At 35.9% G+C, this 21428-nt stretch overlaps 1 protein-coding gene across 1 annotated transcript in view; it reads left to right on the top strand.

Moving 5' to 3' along the window:
• CCDC180 (coiled-coil domain containing 180) overlaps positions 1-21428 on the top strand; it is a 131603-nt gene that overhangs the window by 27352 nt on the left and 82823 nt on the right. Inside the window, exons 10-14 of the mRNA XM_051980269.1 lie at positions 1384-1503; positions 2854-2933; positions 7036-7124; positions 9922-10044; positions 15308-15481. Coding sequence (XP_051836229.1) covers positions 1384-1503; positions 2854-2933; positions 7036-7124; positions 9922-10044; positions 15308-15481 — 586 coding nt within the window. The remainder of the gene's footprint in view (positions 1-1383; positions 1504-2853; positions 2934-7035; positions 7125-9921; positions 10045-15307; positions 15482-21428) is intronic.

The raw sequence follows: 21428 nt of genomic DNA, 5'->3' as shown, positions 1-21428 counted from the left end.
CAAAGATAATTTTCTTTTTTTTCTTTTTTATCTTTTTTTAAATAGCTTTTTATTTACAAGTTATATGCATGGGTAATTTTATAGCATTGACAATTGCCAAACCTTTTGTTCCAATTTTTCCCCTCCTTCTCCTCCTTCCCATCCCCCCAGTGGCAGGTTGACCAATACATGTTAAATATGTTAAAGTATAAATTAAATACAATATTAGTATACATGTCTAAACAGTTATTTTGCTGTTCAAAAAGAATCAGACTTTGGAATAGTGTACCATTAGCCTGTGAAGGAAATCAAAAATGCAGGCATACAAGGGTAGAGGGATTGGGAATTCTATGTAGTGGTTCATAGTCATCTCCCAGAGTTCTTTCACTGGGTATAGCTGGTTCAATTCATTACTGCTGTATTGGAGTTGATTTGTTTCATCTTATTGTTGAAGAGGGCCGGGTCCATCAGAATTGATCATCATATAGTATTGATGTTGAACTGTATAATGATCTCCTGGTCCTGCTCATTTCACTCAGCATCAGTTCATGTAAGTCTCTCCAGGCCTTTCTGAAATCATCCTGCTGGTCATTTCTTACAGAACAATAATATTCCATAACATTTATATACCACAATTTATTCATCCATTTTCCAATTGATGGGCATCCACTCAGTTTCCAGTTTCTGGCCACTACAAAAAGGTCTGCCACAAACATTCGTGCACATACAGATCCCGCAAAGATAGTTTTCAACATTTATTTCCATAAGATCTCAAACTCCAAATATTTTCTTTCTTTACCTTCACTGTCCCCAAGACAACAGATAATCTGATATAGTACACCAGAATTTCTAAAGCATAATAAAAACTTCCTTTTTAGTTAGGATTGGTTGGGAGGAGAGGAGATGTATGTTACATTTTTTTTTTAATTCACTTTTATTTTCAGTTCCAAATTCTCTCCCTCTCTCTTCCATTTCTTCTTCTAATTGAGAAAGCAAGAAGAAACAAAACTTGTTATAAATATGTATAATAAAGCAAAACACATTCTCACATTAGCCATGTCAAAAAAAGAGAAAACTTCATTCTGACTTCATCACCTATTTGGAGGTGGATATCAGGTATATTATATTCTTTTCATCCGAATATGTAGTTATTTTTAAAATAAAAAAAATCACATTGAAGATTGTCTATTAAAACATAGAGGAAATTAAAATCCTTAGACATTTATTTTATGCTCAAATTTGAAATTCCTTTTGGCCAAAGCCGCCTTTTTGCTAATTTGAGAATTTGGATAAAGTGATCATTGAATTTTAAAAAATATTTTTTGGGGTTGTATTTAAAAATTACTTTGTTTTGTTAACTGTGATTCCCTCTTTTTCCTTCCCAAATATTTTTGTGTCCTTTAGGGAATTCATGGATAGTGAGAGTATCCATCATCCTCTGTCTGTAAAGGTAGAAATGGATCACCTGATAAAGGATCTGGAAAACTTAAACCAGAAGAGAATTAGAATTCTCAACTCAATTAGGTATGAAGAGTGGTGAGCAAAATTACCTCTAAAAAATGCAGTGAAACCATTTGAATCAATCATTAGTGAAGAAAAACAGCTAATTCTGAGTTGGGGAAGCAGAAGGAAAGAATGACAGGATGAACATAAAGAATTCTAGAGGCTGTTTTCAAGTTCAAAATTTTTTCTTTATATTTACAAGCTAGTTTTCAAGCAAGTAGTGTGTAATGAGACCAGGAAATTGGAAGTGGTTGGTGTAATTCACCCTTCTCTCCCAATCAGGCTGGTGCTCTAGTACAAATGCACTGGCTATTTTGGTCAGTGATGATTACAGGGAAGAGGAGATAGAAGAAAGAAAAGGAGAGAGAAGAAGAAAAGGGAGAAGGAACAGGAAGAAAAAAGAGGAGAAAGAAGAGAAGGAGGAGGAGAAAAAGAAAGGAGGAGGAAGAGAAGGAAAGAAGAATAAAGAAGAAGTAGTAATAGAGAAAAGGAGGAAGAGAGGAGGAAGAGGAAAAGGTAGAGAAAGAGGGGGAAAGAGAAAAGGAAATCATTATTTTGTTCCAAAAAACCAGAACTATTTATCAGGATTGATTGGGTAGGTTCAATGAAACCTGCAGTTTCAGATTTCTGTACTTCAGATTCTGTAATTTCAGATTTTTGAATTTTGGGGGAAGGAAATATTGGGAGGTGGGATTCCTGGACCACTTTCAGGCCCCCTTGAAATCATACTATATAGGGAAAATAAGGGTGAAAGGAAGAAAACATTTATTGAGTACCTACTATGTGCCAGGCACTGTGCTATATACCTTGCAAATGTTATCTCATTTCATTTTGGAAATAGCCCTGGTGCTATTATTAACTTCTTTACAGCTGAGGAAATTGAAATAGATTTGAAATGATTTTTCTTGGATCACTTAGCTACTAAGCCTCTGAGGCTGATTTTGAACTTACATCTTCCTAATTCCAGGCCCAGCATTCTATCCTTGGTCAATAGTTCTGTCTACTAGACTTCAATGATGCCTTCTTTTTTTAAAAAAATCACAACAAAAACTTGTGGCATAATAGACTGAAACAGTTGGTGCCATTTGTACCAGAGCACCTGACTGACTGGGAGAGGAGATGAGGAAAATCCACCACTTCCAGTCCTCTGGGCCTCATTATATGCTACTTCCTAGAGCACTAAGGAAATGCAGAAGCACTTGAGTATCTTGTACTGAATCCAAGACTTTCTGGTCCACCACTAGTTGAACTTCATCCAAAGCCGCTTCATGCAATCCATTTTATTGGGATGCTATTTGATTCCATTAAGGATAAGTGAAAGTTGTTGTGAAAGTTTATGACCCTTTGAAGCTTGTTTATTTTTTTTTCCAGTGATATTTTGCCTCCAGGCTTTACAAAAGATAACTTGGATCAATGGTATGATTCTCTTCGGTCTTTGAATAAAGAGTTAGGTAAGTGGCAATACCGGGGAGTTAAGACTTTAAGATTTTTTCCTTGATGACTCTATTCAATATGAATAAAGACACAGGATGATTTAGTGGAAAGGTTTTGGACTTGGAAATGGTATTCCACTTAATATCTTGTGACCCTGTAAACTGAGGGGACAGCTCCCTCTAAAGTCCCTTCTGAGTTTCAATCTGGGAGTCTACAAGTCCCTGCTCTTTGAATTATTAGTTGCATCATCTTTTGCAAGATATTTAAAATCTTCAGGCTTCTCTTTCATAAAATGAAAAGATTGTTGACTTTGCTACATTAATCTTTCTGAACCTTCATGTCATTATTCATTCAATGGAAATGATAGAATTACTTGCTCTGCACAAGGAGGTCATGAGGGTTAATGAGATCTGTGTGTGTGTGTGTGTGTGTGTGTGTTGCCTGGGAAAGCACTTTGTAAACTATAAAGTCACATAAAATCTCAGGAATTATTGATACCAACTACCCTAGAGAAAGAATAGTTGCAGCAGCAGAGTAGGAGCCACCATGATCCAAAGAAACTACAGTAACCTCTCCAACATTGTTTTTAGATTGGGAGCTTTATTATTTCTAAAGTCTTATGTGTTTCTCCCTGTGTTCTCTAATCAATAGCCAGCTTTTGAGATCCAGTTCTCTAGCCTCTATTTCATCTTCACTCTCCTTAACCTGACCTTTTCCTTTCCTGCATGTCCAACCTGACTCCTGCCTACTGTTTTCCTTATGCTATTTGGAATTCTTGTTTCATAATGAACAAACTGTCCTCTGTTTTGGACCTTTTCTCTAACACTCTAACTACTAGCCCTCAAGTTCTGGCTCCTCTGACAATACTACATTTCCAGCTATTCTCTTCAGCATTGGCTCTACTTTCTGATATACTGACCCCAAATAGGAAATCAGAAAACTTCTTGCTTTCCTCTGCTACTTCCAGACTCTCAATTTCCATATAATGCAAATTACTGTGGCTGCAAAACATTGACCACCTCCTCCTCTCCTCTCTCTCAGATCACCTGCCTCCTTTTTCAAATAGTGGAGCAACTGACTTCCCATCTTCCTCTCCTCCATTTTTGCTCTTACACATTTACATTGATGGACCTCTCAACTTCCCTATCCTACTTTTTCAGTATTCTTAAATCATAGGACCTACTACTTCACTTCACCCAAAGGGAGAGTCACACACTTACAAGTCTTCCACTACCCTCAGTTCAAGCTGACATTCTATCTAACCAAACAACATGCCATTCTACTTCTCCCTGTGGCATAGGCTACAAATACTATGAAAGTTTGGGAGAGACAAACTGAAAAAGATATGATACATCTCCTTCCTTTCCTTACAGAGACAGGAGGCTATGGGTATAGAGCATTCCATATAATTGATGTATCTATTGATTTTGCTTAATTGTTTTTCTATTGTAAGAAAAAAACTTTGACCTGGGGAGAGAGCAGTTCAAATCTGGAAATGACTACAATGTAAAAACAAAAAGCATCAATAAAACCTAGAGACAGAGAAATATACAGATCAGTGAAGGGTAAAATAATCAACAAAAGTGTCACATAGGAGGTGAGACTCAAACTGGATCTGAAAGAATGTGTGTGATTTGGCTTTACGGATCATTCCAAGGAAAGCCAATGATTGGTATGGCAAATTCATGGAAGGAGATTTGGCCTTTTATGTAAGCAAGTTTGACATAAGATGAAGCTGAACTCCAGAGAAACAAAATAATATGCCCCAAATTCATATAGCTAATAGGGAGCAGAGCTGGTTCTCAAAAACTGATCTTCTAGCTTTTGGCCAGCTGCAGTGAAGTTTTCCTATTGTAAAACAGCAAAAAATATTAATGGATGGATAGAGTGAGTCCAAAACATTAGTCTTAAAAACCAGGAAATAGCATTTATGCTGTGGATGCAAAAGGCCTTGGAGCTGGAAAGAGGCAGGGTTAAAATTTGGTGATAGAAACATAAAACAGGCACTGTTGTATAGGACAGTTTGTAGTAAAAAGAGACTGGAATCGGGGAGCTGGTAGAGAACTGCTAACAGTAGTTCTAATATGAGACTCTGAGGGTATAGTAGACTAAGATGGGGACGAGCAATGGGAATGGAAATCAAAGATAAGAAAAGATAGAAGAGATCAATAGGCATGTATAAGACATATAAAATATAAGCTCCTTGAGATGAGTGACAATTTTGTACCAGTGCTTGATATATAGGAGGTACTTGATAAATATTTGTTGAATTGAATTAAGGAAATCCAATAGGATCTTGTGATTCTTTGAAGCTTGGATTTATGGAAATGCTTCATGAATGATTTCAGGCTTTAGAGATAATTTGAATGAATGGTAGTTTAAATTTTTCCCTAACAGCCTTTGAGGAACAAAATAAAGCATAATTTGCTGTCAATAAAAAGTTATTTATTTAAAAAAAAAAAGAAACCTATCATCTTAAAAAGTTGCTTGGAGCAAAGCTTCTTAAAACTGTGTATGTCAATCCAAATAAGGTCATGTAACTGAATGTGGGCATTATGATTTATTATCAATAAATATTTGATTTATATAAAAAAAGCATAATTTGCAAAAGTCAATGTTCTACTTAAACTAACTCTGTAACTTGTCCAAGTTCCACTGGGATAAAACTTGAATTACATTTACAGGTATATTGGTAGATATTTAATAACCAGTTTTCCAGGGGAGAAAAGGAAAATGATCTGCCATATAAATTTTCTCCATTACTTGCTTAAATCTAAACTATCAATAAAACAATAAAGTAAGCCCAGTTTATAGCATTTGCCAACTTTGGAGGCATAAATGCTCACACTGAATATTTCAGTTGACTCTAGCATATTCCTGGTTATATTCCATATTAATTATCAGCAAATTCATTCCTTTTATTCTTTCAAGAATTATTTATTGAGCACACGTTATATAAATTCAATTTGTCTATTTCCTCTATGTAATTTCTCTGAGCCTCTGCTAAAGAAGTCCCCTGAGACCTCATCATAGCACGTAAGTGCTGTGGTTCTTTAAGGCAGACAATAGAACATAACTTCTGTAAGGTTTAGGCTTCAGGGAAAGTCCTGACTTATAGGACAACTATGTATCTGTTAAGTTGGCATGGAAGGTTTGTAACCTGAGTCACTGGAGATATTCTTAAGTGACTCAGTCACTGAAACCTGAAGGACTGAATTATTCTTAATATCTCACACATCTTTCTTTCCTCTTTCCATCCTTGCTGCTTCCAGCTTAGTCTAAACACTACCCCCACATCTCATTACTTTTCCCTTGGACAAAAGCAGTAGTTTCCCCAATAGTTTCCCTGACTTTTTTCTTAGACTGTTGGAATTGTAAGCAAGTTTAGAGGTCACTAAGTCTATCCCATTCATTTGATATAAAATGAAGCTGATCTCCAGAGAGATGAAACGATAGGCCCAAATTCATATAACTAGTAAGTGGTAGATCTGGGTCTCAATACAGATATTCTAACTGTCCTCCTGCTGTCTTGCACATCTTACCAGAGTAAAATGTGGGCAGATCTGATCATGTTCCTACTTTGCTATTTTCTCTTCCTGTATCCCCACACACTCCAAAATGTTCAGTTGTCCCCTCTTGCCTGCCAAATACTCCTTAGCCTCCACAATTGGAACCCTCCCTATATTTTCAACCTTATTTCCCACCTACTCTTTCTTTGTTTCACTCAATTCAATTAAACAAGCTTTTATAAATAGGCACTGATTAAATGACATTGCAGCAGGAGTGTCCCGAAACTAAGTAGGCATCAGTTATAAAGAATTCATGACACTGGGATGTAACAGCTTTGGTCAAGACATTCCCATGTCTCACATACCTGTATTGGAGACAATGCAAACCTAATTCATTTAAAAGACAAAAGAATTGATATATTGTTCATTAGAGAACTCTTCTAGCTCTATGATATAGAATTAATTAAAGTTGTCAGCTCACTCGGTTGGAAAGTCTTCCCAGAATAACAGTCTTAATAACCCCAAATAGCAGCAAATGAGGTTTCTAAATGAAATGATTGCCCTATGACTGTTAAAATGATTTGAATCTTTGTCCCCTTTGTTTATAAAGATTACTGCATTTTGGAGGGCATGATGAGAATTCGCTTTCATAATGAAGAAAATTGGCGACAGTGTCTGGACTTTGTGGAGCAGTGCAAGGTAGTGACCCCAGAGAGCCTTTCTCATCTTTGAGAATTTTTAAAGGAGCAGCCTTCTTAGGGTATTGTGACATTTGTCAACATTAATGCAAGTAAAGAAAGATAAGATGTGATCAGATGAAGATAAAACAACTCAAAAGGGTAATATAACATAACGTATACCTGGTAAAATAAAAAGATTCACTGAAGGCTAACTAAACCAAATTTGGACCATCCCAAAAAGCTAAATACCATCATAATGATTGCAGCTGGTATAACCATGGGATAACTTGAAAAATTAATGAGTCTCTCTCTTTTTTTTTCCCCCCCAAGGCAATTGGGTTAAGGGACTTGCTCGGGGTCACACAGCTAGGAAGTGTTAAGCATGTAAGGTCAAATTTAAACTCAAGTTCTCCTGACTTCAGGGCTGGTGCTTTATCCACTACACTACCTAGCTGCTCCATGGGTCTCTTTTTTCGGTAATTTGAACAAAAAAAAGTCTTGCAAGACAAAGAGATTAAAACAAGTGATGTTTTCTGTTGGCTCAACCAAAGTGATGAGTTGTTGTTTTTAAATAATGTTACTAAATGAATAGAATTAGGATAGGGAATTCCCAGGTGAGTAAATTCCCTCTACAGATGCAGTTAAACACCATCTCATCAATTTGCCTAGAACATGGAGAGATTAAGAAACTTGTCCACAAGTAAGTAAGAAAGCTTACACAAGCATTCTAATTGAGACAGTACCTTCCTTTCTTAAGGCCAGTTCTCCAACTATTAATGCTATGCTGCCTCTCATTTTAATAACACTTGAGTTAAAAGGACAATGTACAACTCTAGGCAATGGGACAATTTGGAGTTGATAATAAACACCAACAGTGACAATTGCTATCCTGGAAGAAATGTTTAATTAGTAGGGAACAGGTTGGATTGCTGAATTTGTCATTCTTTCACAGAGGGAGTTCCTCTTCTCTTGACCTTAATTTTCCCATTTGTAAAAGAGTGCAGTGGGAGTTTTTGTGGTGGTGTGGATAGACAGACAGCCTTGGAATCACTAATTCCTAGATTCAATTCTTACCTGTGATACATGTTGGCTAAATGATCTTAAATCATTTAACCCGTCAGTGTCCCAGGAAATGTTCTGAGACAGTGAGAGGCAGAGTACATTTTACTGTGCTTTGGGAAAGGGAGTTGCCTCATTTGTGTGAGAAATTATTTCTCCTTTGTATTAATAACAATAATTATTGTATTAGAACCAAGGCTTTTCTCCTTTTCTACTTCCTCATCTAGAAATCAACCAGTGTGAGAAATATTTCTAAACCACTTAGCCAGCCAGGATGCCTGAAATCTGATCAAAAATAGTAAAATAACCCTAAGTTTAAGCTAATGGGTGTATTCATGCTCACTGTGTTTGATCAGACAGGTCTGGGAAAATGTTGATATTCTCTCTTGTCATATAGATGATATGGAAATTGATAAGTTTCCTTGACCAAAATTTGGGTGATTCAAGTCATATATACCAAGACCTTTGCTGAAATATAGCCCTATCTCTCACTGTAATATTCATTGTTTTATTATTAACCAATGGGAGTTGATTGCTACCTTCCAGGCATACCAGCTCTTAGATCAAGGGCATATAAAATATGAGCCCACTATGAGAAGTCATTGATCTAAGAGAGAGACAACCAAATGGCCATGTTTTTATTAACATGCTGGCCTTATTAATAGAATGATTAAATTGCCCACAAATTATGTGTCTTGGAACTTTTTTTTTAATGCCACATTTGGAGTATATCTTACATGATTTTAGTCACCTAGGATTAAACAAAATACAAGGCTAGTCATATATACAAGAATCTGGAATCACAGAATGCTGGAGAGCAACAATATTTTTTAGAATAAATATGGCAGAGCTAGAGGGGATAATAGAGGACATACTGATCACCTCATTTCACAGATAAAAAAGTCAACTGAAGGAAAATTGGAATTGTCCAAGGATAACCAGCTAGTTTGTGGCATAAGAAGACTAGAATTTGGGTCTACTTCTAGGCCAATGTTCTAGGGAATTTATGCATTGACTATGTATGTATGTATGTATGTATTTATGTTTATATTATCTATTTTTGATTGGAGTCTTTGCCTCTGATTTTGAACAAGTCACTTCTAAATGTTCCAGTTAACTCACTATGATTATTAATTGCAAAAAAAAGTGCCTACCTACATTAATAGAGGGAATTTCTTCATCTGGGAGTTCCTAGTACCAATGAAATTAGAGGTCCAAATCTTATCCCAATTGATAAATAGGCACCAATTTATGTATATGTAGGTGTCTATTGGTACATGTTTAACAACTGACTATCCAAGAAAAAATATGCACAGCACACTTTTACATTTAATCTACACTAATATTTTCTCCAGAACTTTCCCAAGTTTAGATAATCAACAAAACAGTAAATCAGGTCCTGATTTTTTTAAATATATATCAATTTCCAAAGTGTAAATGTTCCTTCCCACTGCCAAGTCACTAGATGGCAAGCTGACTCCAACACATCCCTGAATATGTGTACAACATGTACAACATGGGTATGTATGAACAGTATTCCCAGAAAAGCACAGATGTAAAGCATGGAGGAAAGAAAAGAGAATAAAGTGTTTCTTATAATTTTGGTACATTATCCAAAGGGTAGAAGACACATTTCCCTTTTATCCCATGTACTTATCCTTCTAAGTTTTCTTAGAAAGAAGTAGTTGTTATTCTGTTCTATTAAATGTCTGTTATACTTACAATGTCATGGACTTAACATTGGTCTTTTTCTTTAGAATCAACTACTGGACTGGAAAGTTTTCTCATTAGAAGAGATAGAATATTCTGTGAATCACTCCTTCCTCCACATAGTTGGAAATCTTCAGAATCAGGTGGAAAATGAACTGGAAATGATGAGTGTAAGTCTCTGAAAAGTTCTTTTCCATGAATTAGGAAAAGTGGGCTCATTTCTCCTTGACCCGGAAATTCTGGAATTTGGCTATAATATTCCTGGGAGTTTTCATTTTGGGATCTCTTTCAGGAGGTAATAAGTGGATTCTTTCAATTTCTATTTTACCCTCTGATTCTAGAATATCAGGACAGTTTTCCTTGATAATTTCTTGAAAGATGATGTCCAGGCTCTTTTTTGAATCATAACTTTCAGGCAGCTGAACAATTTTTAAATTATCTCTCCTGGTTTTGTTTTCCAGGTCAGTTGTTTTTTCAATGAGATATTTTACATTTTTTCCCCTCTATTTTTTCATCTTTTGTTTTGCTTTATTATATCTTGATTTCTTATAAAGCCATTAACTTCCATTTGCTTCATTTTAATTTTTAAGAAATTATTTTCCTCAGTGAGTTTTTGTATCTTCTTTCCCATTTGATCAATTTTGCTTTTTAAGGCATTCTGTTCCTCATTAGCCTTTTGTACTTCCTTTTGCACCACTCTCAATTCTTTTCCTAATTTTTCCTCTCTCTTACTTAATTTTCAGAATTCCTTTTGAGCTCTTCTGTGGCCTGAATTTAATTCTTTTTTTTTTTTTTTTTTTTGAGGCAGTGGATGTAGGAACTTTGACTTTGTTTTCATCTTCTGAATATGTGTTTTGATCTTTCTTGTCACCATTATAACTTTTTTCGGTCAGAAACTTTTTTTGTTGTCTGCTTATTTTCCTAACCTATTTTTAAACTTTTTGTTAAAGTAGTATTGTTTCCAGGATGGGAGGTAAACTGTCCCAAGTTTCAGGGGTTTTGTGCAGCTATTTCCAGAGATCTTTCCAAGGACTTTACCACAAATACTCTTTCCTGCCCTGGAACTTTAGGAGTGTTCTTGTCCCACTATAGATGTAAGATTTAGTGTGCTAAAGCAACAGAGTCCTGCTTTGCTCCTGGGGCCAGGGCTGTGCTGGTGCGGCTTGTGCTTAGACTGAGAACTGAACTCCCATCCCATTGCCATGCTCTCCATTGGCCTTCCAAGTCTTCCCTGGTGTTCCCAGACCAAGAAGTTCTGAAGCCAGCAGCATCACCTCTGATTCAGAGGTCCTGTCTTGCTGATGCTGGGACTTGGCTGGGGCCAGGACAGCACTGGTGTCTACACTGGAATTGTGTGCTGGTCTCCCACCCTGGTTCCACAAACCTTTTCTGCTGACCTTCCAAATCTGAGAAGTTTGGAAGTCACCAGTACTGCCTCTGATTCAGAGGTCCTGCTTTTCTGATGCTTGGGCCAGGGCAGGGGCTGCACTGACATGGTCTGCAGCAGGACTGCACACTGGACTCCCAGCCTGATGTTACAGAACTTTTCTGCTATAATAGCAAGTAATAGCAAATTTGTGGGATGACTTTGCTATTCTCAGCAATACAATGACCCAAGACTACTTAGAAGGATAATGATGAGAAATGATACTATTCATAAGAACTGATTGGATCTGAATACAAGTTGAAGCATAATTTTTTAAAATTTTGTTTTTCTTGAAGGTTTTTTCTTGGTTAGAGGGGGAGTTGATCTATGTCACTGATCACCTGGCCCCACCCAGCCTTCTTTCTTAAAGGGTATAAAGCATTGGCCATTATGTTCCTTCACTTTGGGATAAATTTACTGCCTTTCAGTAAATTCAGTAAAAATGCTTTATTTTTAAACCTTGATTATGGTTCCTAGGAATATCATTTCCCAGAACTGAAATGGGAGTCTTATAAGCACAATCATTAATTCACAGCAAATGTTTATTGGCCATCTGTACAGGGTGAAATACCATGGAAAATGTACTAGATCAAAGGAGTTAAATTCACATGCCAGATATCAGAAATTCCTTATGTGACTTTGGCTGAATCTCTCTGGGTAATCTTTCTCACCTCTTAAATAAGGCGGTGGTGTTATTGTTTAGTAATTTACAACTCTTTATGATCCCATTTGGGGTTTTCTTGACAAAGATATTAGTTTTCCATTTCCTTCTTCATCTCATTTTACAGATGAGGAAATTGAGGCAAGCAGGGTTAAATGACTTGCTCAGGGTCACATAGCCAGTAAATGTCTAAGACTGGATTTGAACTCAGATCTTCATGATTCTAGGCCCTGTGCTCTATCCACTGTGATACCTAGTTGCTCCTAAATCAGGGATTGAGTAAATAGTCTCAAAGGTTCCTTTATTATTATTGTTATTTTCAGTGATGTCCAACTCTTTATCAACCCATTTGGGGTTTTCTTGGCAAAAATACTGGAGTGGTTTTCTGTTTCCTTCTCCAGCTCAATTTACAGATGAGGAAACTGAAACAAACAGGATTAAGTGACTTGCTCAGGGTCACACAGAGCTAGTAAGTGTCTGAGATTTGATTTGAACTCAGGAAGATGAGTCTTCCTTGATGTCAGACCTTGTATTTTTTTATCCATTGCACCACTTAACTGTCCCCTAAAGTTTCTTTTTTTTTTTTTTTATTTTTTTTTATTTTATTTTTTTATTTTTTTCCCCTAAAGTTTCTTAAAATTTCTGATCATTCTTTTCAACAATGAGGTGATTCAGGCCAATTCCAATAGACTTGTTATGGAGCGAGCCATCTGCATCCAGAGAGAGAACTATGGAGACTGAATGTGAATCGCAATATAGTATTTTCAAATTTACTGTTGTTTGTTTGCTTTTTGTTATATTTCTCATTTTTTCACTTTTTGATCTGATTTTTCTTGTGTAGCATGATAAATGTGGAAATATGTATAGAAGAATTCTACATGTTTAACATATAGTTGATTATTTTTTGTCTAGGGGAGGAATGAGGAGAAAGAAAGAGAAAAATTGGAACACAAGGTTTTGCAAGAGTGAATGTTGAAAACTATCTTTGCATATACTTTGAAAATAAAAAGCTATTATTAAAAAATTTTTGATCATTGTAATGTTACTATGATCATGAAGAAAATACACTGAAAATTAAATCTTGATCTCAAATTGTTTTCAGTGTATTTGGGGACTATAAGATTTATATGCACCAAGAGTATTGAAATGACTTGACAGAATGAAAATGCCAAATGTGTGTTATAGAAAATATTACGTAAAAAAAGAACTTCCTATGTTCCTGTGGTAAATACTAGGAATATAAATATAAAGAAGCAAGACAGTTCCTGCCCTTGAGAAACTTACATTCTCTTTTTTTTTTTCTGAGGCAGTTGGGGTTAAGCAACTTGCCCAGAGTCACAAGGTAGGAAGTATTAAGTGTCTGAGGTCAGATTTGAGCTCAAGTCCTCCTGACTTGCGGGCTTGTGCCCTATCCACTGCACCACCTAGCTGCCCCAAGAAACTTACATTCTAATAAGAAGAGATAATACACTTAAGGAAAGAGTGATCAAGGAGAAATGATTTGGACAGGAATGTCTGTTGATTGGGGTACTAGAACAATTGATTGAGATATCCTTTCCAGGAATATCAGCACTGAATTGATTGAGCTAGAGTTGGAGAGTTGTGAGAGAAAGAATCATTTATTTAGTGCTAGAAGATATTTTAGAGGTCTTTGATTTATTCTACAAATAAGGAAATAGAGGCTATGGTCCTTACTGGATTCAATCGATTCAGATAAATGAAGAAGCTGGAGGGTAGAAGTGTACTTCTAGAAGAAAAAGGCATAAACAAAAGTACATTATAAGAGGATACAGGTGCTTTTAAGGGACAGTGAAAAGACCTCCTAAGGTCTCTATTTTTTAGATCATCAGTCCTTCATTGTGGCTGCTTCCCTCCACTGATGTACATGGTCTCCATCTGTGCCATCACACTGTGTACTATTCTTTTCTACATTCTTTTGCAAATCCACCAAAGGAGACCCATCCAGTGTTTGAAAGGCCTTTCTCGAGCTTATTAGGGATAGCATCTTTCAGAGCCAAGAGCTCCAATTAGAGTGAATGAGTCAATGAATTACACTAAAACTTCTGTTGGTAAATCTAATTTTTTTTCTGACAACCGTTGTTCTCTTCTTGTTAAGACTGTTCCCAAGCCTTCTAGACCAGCATTAGATTTACATAAGTCAGCACAAGTAGATGTGTGAGGCAGCTGATAAAGAACTTTGTTATATTGCCTATTTTTGCCTAGCTACTTTAATATTTTGTGGTTACTAGTGATGAGGTCCTGAACACTAAGGATGGTGGGCAGAGAGCAACTGAAGTATTATAAAAATTGTTCCCTGGGGCAGGCAGGAAAAAGGCTCTGATAATTGAGAGCAATTTATTTCCAGGCTCTCACCCTTTGAAGGGTCAGAAATCCAAGTTATATCAAATCCCTGAGGCTAAATTTTCTATATAAAACAACTTATGGCCCACAGCTTCACTACTGCCTTCCTTTGGATCAGTCCACCATGGCACTCTGCCTCCTAGTGTCTTTTCCCTTCCCCTTCTCCCATTTCACATGGTATCTGCCCTAACTCCACTATGCTTCCCAATCCCACTTTTCCTCCTTATAGCTAACTAACTCTTTTAGGGTGCTAGTCCCTTTCAGGATTTGACCTGCCAGATAAGGGCATTCCCCAGCCTCATGAGGTGTGTTTCCTTTCTCCTAGAGAATGGCAAGTTCTACTAGGAACTTGCCCTTTCCATCATTAATTATTAAGACCCCTTTCTATGCTCTCCCAACTCTTTATTTTTTATTCACCATTCCTGGTATCTATTGTATCCCCTCATTTTGCCTATAACCTCTTCCCCTAAATAAACCTACCTTTTGCCAAAGACAATGGCTATTCACATGACTGAAGCCCAACTTTGGTACCTACCACCATCTGGTGCCTAAATAACATCTGGTGCTACATCAGCCACATCACTAATATAATATTAGACAGCTAGGTGATGCCATAGGTAGAGTACAGATCCCGGAGACAGGAAGACCTGAGTCTTCACCTGAGAAAATTACCTAGCTGTATGACCCTGGGCAAGTCATTTATCTACTTATTCCTCATCTGTAAAATGGGAGTAATTATAGCACCCACTGGAGGGTGGTTTGGAGAATAAAATGAGGTAACATTTACAAAGCACTGTCCAAACTTTGAAGGTCTCTATTAATGATGGCTATAATTACTGCCTATCTCAGACACTAAGATTTTCAGAGAACAGACACTGTTTTGCCTGGCAAGTCAACGAGTAAAGAAATGGGTGGATGATCCCTTCTCTATCTTTCCTCTCAGTAAGCAATCAGATAATAGATTCTCTGTATTTTGTTTCTCTAGGCTGCCCTCGAGGAGGCAGCTAAACAGGCAGAGGTACAGATTGAAGATCTATTCAAGTATTTACAGAACACTCTTCACCTTTGGGAAGTCCATCAGAACCACCTGATCCAGGAAGAAATAAATCTTGAAAAGAAAATAGAACAGAATCGCTATAAACACAATTATGAGACAGAGGTAAAACAAAAATATTATATAGAGAGGGTATATTGTGGTTTAACCAAACTTGGGCAGGATAAGAACAATTCACTTTGGTGGATTCATGGTCTCACTAGTGAGGGCAGGTCACAACTCACTCATGCTTTTCTTTTCTGCAGTTCTGCACTATATCTTTCCATACATCTCCCATTTGTATTTACCACCGAGTGGTAAATAGAGAGCCAGTCTTCACATCAGAAAGAACAGGGTTCAAGGCTCACCCTTGCCATATACTGGCTAAGTGGGCTTGAGCAGATTCAATAACTTCCCAATGTCTCAATCAGCAATTTAAAGCAATAAATTGCATTGTAGATGCAGGTCCAGAATGGTCAAGGTAGTTTCTTTATTAGAAGTTCTTGATGGGGGCAGCAGGTAACACCAATAAGCAAAGTAGGCTGAGCACCCAGCTTACTCGGAGACCTGTGGAAGGAATAACACCCTCTGAAAGTCCATTTTTCTTGCAAATCTCTTGTCTCAAAGAAATGGGTTTCCTTTAAAGTTTTGCCTGCCAAGAATGGTAGCTGTATTTTCATTATATTTTATTATTATTGTCAGGGGAGAATAACCTACCTCTCTTAGGTAGGTTTTGAGAATCAAATAAGATATTTGTAAAGCATTGAGCAGAGATCCTGGCACATAGTAAATACTTAATAAATGCATGTTCTCTCCCTACAGAAAAGGAAGCCAAACTTATCTATTCATCCCTGTGTCTCAATCTGCCATTCTCCACATTGTGATTTATATCTAAGAGTATCTGAATCCCAAATTCTTATGTCACGCTTAAGCAGTATGATATTGCTCTTCTAGTTTGTCTTAAGAACTTCAAGCTCCCCAGATCAGTTCCCCATAACCAAACTTTTTGTTTCTCTAGAATTAGGAAAGATGTCTTCATTATCCTTTTGTAAGCAAATAAGGTTTTTTAGTAGGTAAATGAGATCATTTAAGAGTAGCTGATTCAGAACAGAGAAGCTAGCATATCTGACTAACTGAAAAAAAAGAAGCAATTTAATTAGACACACTCTTGGGTGCAACAAGTCTTCCCCTTGAGCTGACTGCCATCACTTCAGAAATGCAGGTTCCTAGTCTCACTAGTACTAATCTTAAGTGGGGCCCAAATCTTGTAAAAAGATTTCCTCATAACTTATCTTTCAGAAGTTGTTACTCTTAAATACACTTTAGATACTTTTGCTTCTTTTCTTTCTGCTTTAGATTCAAAATCTGTCACTGATGATGATGATGATGATGATGATAACTAGTATTTGTATTACCCTTTAAGCTTACAAAGTGTATGTGCCAGGCATTGTGCTGAGGATATAAAGAGGCCAAAAAAAGTCCCTGTCCTCAAGGAGGATAATAGGAAAGACGACATACAAACAAACATATACAAAGAAAGCAATATACAGGAAGCATAGGAAATTAGCAGAGGGAAGACACTGACAGAGGGATTAGAAAAAGTTTCCTGTAGAAGGTGAGATTTTGGTTAGCACTTAAAAAGAAGTAAAAGAGATCAATAGATTAGAAGGAGGAGACTATTCCTGGCATAGGGGATAGCTAGAGAAAAAGCTCAAAAGCCAAGTGATGGAGTGTTTTGTTAGAACAACCAATGGGCCAGTGTTACTGAAAAGTATGTGTTAGGTAATGAAGTTTGAGAAGATTGGAAAGGAAGGAGAAAATTAGGTTATGAAGGGCTTTGAATGCCAAACAACATTTTCTAGTATGTTAAGATGTTTGGTCCTCAAATCAACCCTGGGATAAATGTACTATTCCCATTTTATGGATAAGGAAAGCTCAGAAGGCTTAAGTGATTTACTCAGTCACATAGCTGTTAGATATTAAAACTCAGGTGTCATCAGTCTATCTTGAAAGTACTCATCTTAGTAGAAACTCTATTTTTAATTCTTGGTATGGTCAGAATTCAATAGCACCATAACTAAAAAGTTCTGAGTCCTTATGGCTGTCATGGTTGAATTCCTTTTGATTTGGACAATTCTTTCCTGTTTGACCTTTTTCTAATATACCTTTATCCTTATAGAACTATAGGAAGGTATCATAGATATCATATCTTCCACCTCCCTCATTATACAGAAAAGGAGACTGAACGCTAAGGAAATTAAATTATCTGATCCTAACAGAAATTATACATGGCTAGTGAGCAAGATCTAAACTATATTCTCTCTCATGGTGGACAAGGGCCACTCTTCTATCATGTGGCTAACAAACAAGTTTAGGGTGACATCAGAAAATGTTAGAATTAAGAGAGACCTTTAAAATTACCTAGAATGATGGATGAGAAAATTCAAGGCCAAAGAATTGAAGTAGTTAGACCTATAGTTGCACAGCTCCTTAGTGGCTGTGAAAAGAGAAATAGCTACTACTGATATGGTTGGGACTTATGCAGAGCCAGCTCCAACAAGGCCCTGAGAGTGATTGTTAAATTTTCAGCAGGAGCATTTAATAACTCAGAAATGAGCAAACACTCTAAATCCAGGGCTTGATTTATTGTTTTCTTGATTGTCTAGATTTAAGAAAGTGTTAATAATTCTGAATGTCATAATTATTTTGAGAGTTGGTTGTTAAACATCTACCAAAACCTATGGAAGTAGATTGGAAACCTTGTAACATAGACTTAAGTTTTCCTTTAAAATGAAATGAAATCATTCTCAAGACTTAATTGGCCTAAGACCAAGACTCCACCCAGCCACACAACTTCTAAGAGCTACTATAGTATCTAATAATGTTGCTTCAATGGGACAGTTTGAATAAGGTAAATCCCATAGACCTCAAGGCAACATCAATGCAGTATCAATTAAACAGCCAGATCTTGCAGCCCTGGTACAAAATGGAGTAGAGTTTAAATTAGAAAGAAAGAAAAAAGGCCAAAGAAGATGAAAAAACAAAATCTGACCATAGAAAGTTATTATTGTGACAAGGAAGATCAAGGAACAAACTCAGAAGAGGACAACAATGTCCAAAACATCTATGGGCAAAACCCCAAAGCAAAATGGGAAATGGTCTCAAGTCCAGAAAAAAAAAATCATGGAAAAGCTCAAAAAGGAGCTTTAAAATCATACAAGGAGATGTAGAAGAAAAGTTGATAAAGCAAATGAGAGTGATGCAAGAGAACTATGAAAAAAAAATAAATGGATTGGAAAAAAAGAAAACAACTCCTTAAAAAGAACAATTGTCCAAATGGAAACAAAATACAAAAGGCAATTGAGGAAAACAGCTCCTCAAAAGTTAGAATTGGGCAAGTGGCAGCTGACTCTATGAGATATCAAAAATCAATCAAACAAATTCAAAGGAATGAAAAAATAGGAAAAAAAAATGTAAAATACTTCTTCGAAAAAACTGGCCTGGAAAATAGATCCAGGAGAAACAATGTCAGAATCACCACACTACCTGAAAGCCATAATCAAATAGAGAATCTGGACAATATCTTACAAGATAATATCTTTTTTTTAAAGGTTCAATCTTTGTTTTAAAATTTTAAATGTTTTTATAATACAATAATTTGTTACTTAAGTGATTTTTATATGGTTAATGTACAATGGATGTTTTTTTTTTTTCCTGAACTCAATCATGAATTACAGTTTCATCAATATGATTTTTCTAAATAGATTAATACAAGACTTCTGTATTATTAGGAAGGTTATGTGCTTACATTTAAAACTGTCAATGGCATAGATTCTTCCCTTCAGAATCTATATGATTTTTCAAGAAATTATCAAAGAAAACTGCCCTGATACCCTGGAACCAGAGGGCAAAACAGGCATTGAAAGAATCTACTGATCACCTCAGGAAAGAGATTCCAAAATAAAACTTCAAGGAACATTATAGCCAAATTACAGAACTATCAGGTCAAGGATAAAAAAAAAAAAAATACTGCAAGTAACCAGAAAGAAACAATTGAAATACTAGGGAATCATAATCAGGATTACATAGAATTTAGGATCTACTACATTAAAGGGTTAAAGGTCATGGATTATGATAATCAGGAAGGCAAAGCATCTAGGACTATAACCAAGAATCACTTATCTGGAAAAATTAAGTATAATAATTTAAAGGGAAAAAATGATTATTGAATGAAATATGAAATCTTTCATAAGGAGAAGGTCAGAATTGAACAAAGAATTTGATCTCCAATATCAAGAGCCAAGAGAAGCTTAAAAAGGAAAACAGGGAAAGAAAATATAAGGGAGTAAATGGAGCTAAACTATTTATATCCCTCGTGGGATATACTTCTTAAAAAATATATCACGAATAATACTGCTAGAAAATAGAAATTATGGATATAAGGTGAATTTGAGGGAATGACCTAAAAATTAACTAAGGGATGAAAAAGAGGAATACACTGGTTGCAGAAGGAAGGGAGAAGTAAAATGGAGTAAATTATTTCCATGAAAAGGTGTGAAAAAACCTATTATGGTAGATGGAAAGAGTGGAAATGGCATCAATTGAACTTTACTTTTATCAGTATTATCTCAAAGAGGGAATAATATACATAATCAATCGAATGTAGAAATCTATCTTACTTGACAAAGAAAAGGAAGGTGAGAAGGTTAAGTGGGGAATGGTACTCACAGAAGGGAAGGCAGATTGGGGGAAGTGGTAGACAAAAGCAAAACAATGGTGAAGAAAAAGTGAAAGGAAAGAAAGGACAAATAGGAAGAAAAATAGGATGAAATGAAATACACAGTAACTGTGAATGTGAATGGGATGAACTCTCCCATAAAACTTACATAGACTATAATTAAAAGAGATAAGGAAGGAAACTAATTCTTGCTAAAAGATACCACAGGCAATAAAATAATGCCAATACTAATAATATATGCACCAAGTGGTATTGCATCCAAATTCTTAAAGAAGTTAAGTGAATTACAGGTTTATAATTAAACAAAAGATAGCATTATAAAATGTAACGCTGATAATTTTGATATTAAATTTAAAAACGTTTTCATGAATAAAATGAATGCAAGATTGGATTAGAAATAAAGCATAAAGCAGATAAATAACTTTTACAGCAAATATACCGATAAAGGCCTTTATTCAGAGAACTGAATTTATAAGAATGCAAACCATTCCCCAACTGATAGCCAAAGGATATGAAAGGGCAGTTTTCAGATGAAGAAATCAAAGCTATCCAAAGGCATATTAAGAAATGTTCTAAATCACTTTTAATTAGAGAAATGGAAATTAAAACAACTTTGAGGTACCAGCTCACACCTATCAGATTGGCTAAGAATGACAGGAAAAGATAATGATAAATGTTGAAGAGGATGTGGGAAATTAGGACATTAATGCATTGTTGATGAAGTTGTAAACTGATCTTTTATGGAGAGAATTTGAAAAATATGCTCCAAAGTCAATCAAACTATCCAAATCCTTTGATCTAGAAATACCACTATTAAGTCAATGCCCAAAAGAGATCATTAAAAAAGACAAAAGGACCTACATGTGTAAAAATATTTATAGCAGCCCTTTTCATGGTGGCAAAATATTGGCAATTGAGGAGATGCTCATTAAGTGGGGAATGGCTGACCAAGCTCTGATATATGAATGTAATAAAATACCATTGTACAATAAGAAATGATGAACAGGCAGATTTCAGAAAAACGTAGAAAAAACTTGCATGAACTAATGCAAAGTAAAATGAGCAGAAGCAGGAAAACATTGTATACAGTATCAGCAACAATGTGCAATGATCAGCTATGACTGATTCAGCTTTTTTCAGTAATACAATGATCCAAGACAAGTACAATGGGCTCATGAGAGAAAATGAAATCCATATCCAGTTAAAAAAGATCAAAGCATAGTTTTTTCACTTATTTTATTCTTTTTCGTGTTTTTCCCCCTTTAATCTATTTTTTCTTTCAGATTTCTTTAATCTGTTTCTTTCTTAGCCATTAACTGTGGCTAATATGGAAAT

Source organism: Antechinus flavipes, chromosome 2 (assembly GCF_016432865.1).
Source record: "Antechinus flavipes isolate AdamAnt ecotype Samford, QLD, Australia chromosome 2, AdamAnt_v2, whole genome shotgun sequence".
In the NCBI taxonomy this organism is placed as follows: Eukaryota; Metazoa; Chordata; class Mammalia; order Dasyuromorphia; family Dasyuridae; genus Antechinus; species Antechinus flavipes.
Note: the sequence above shows the minus strand (reverse complement) of the source record. Positions and strands in the feature narration are given on the sequence as shown.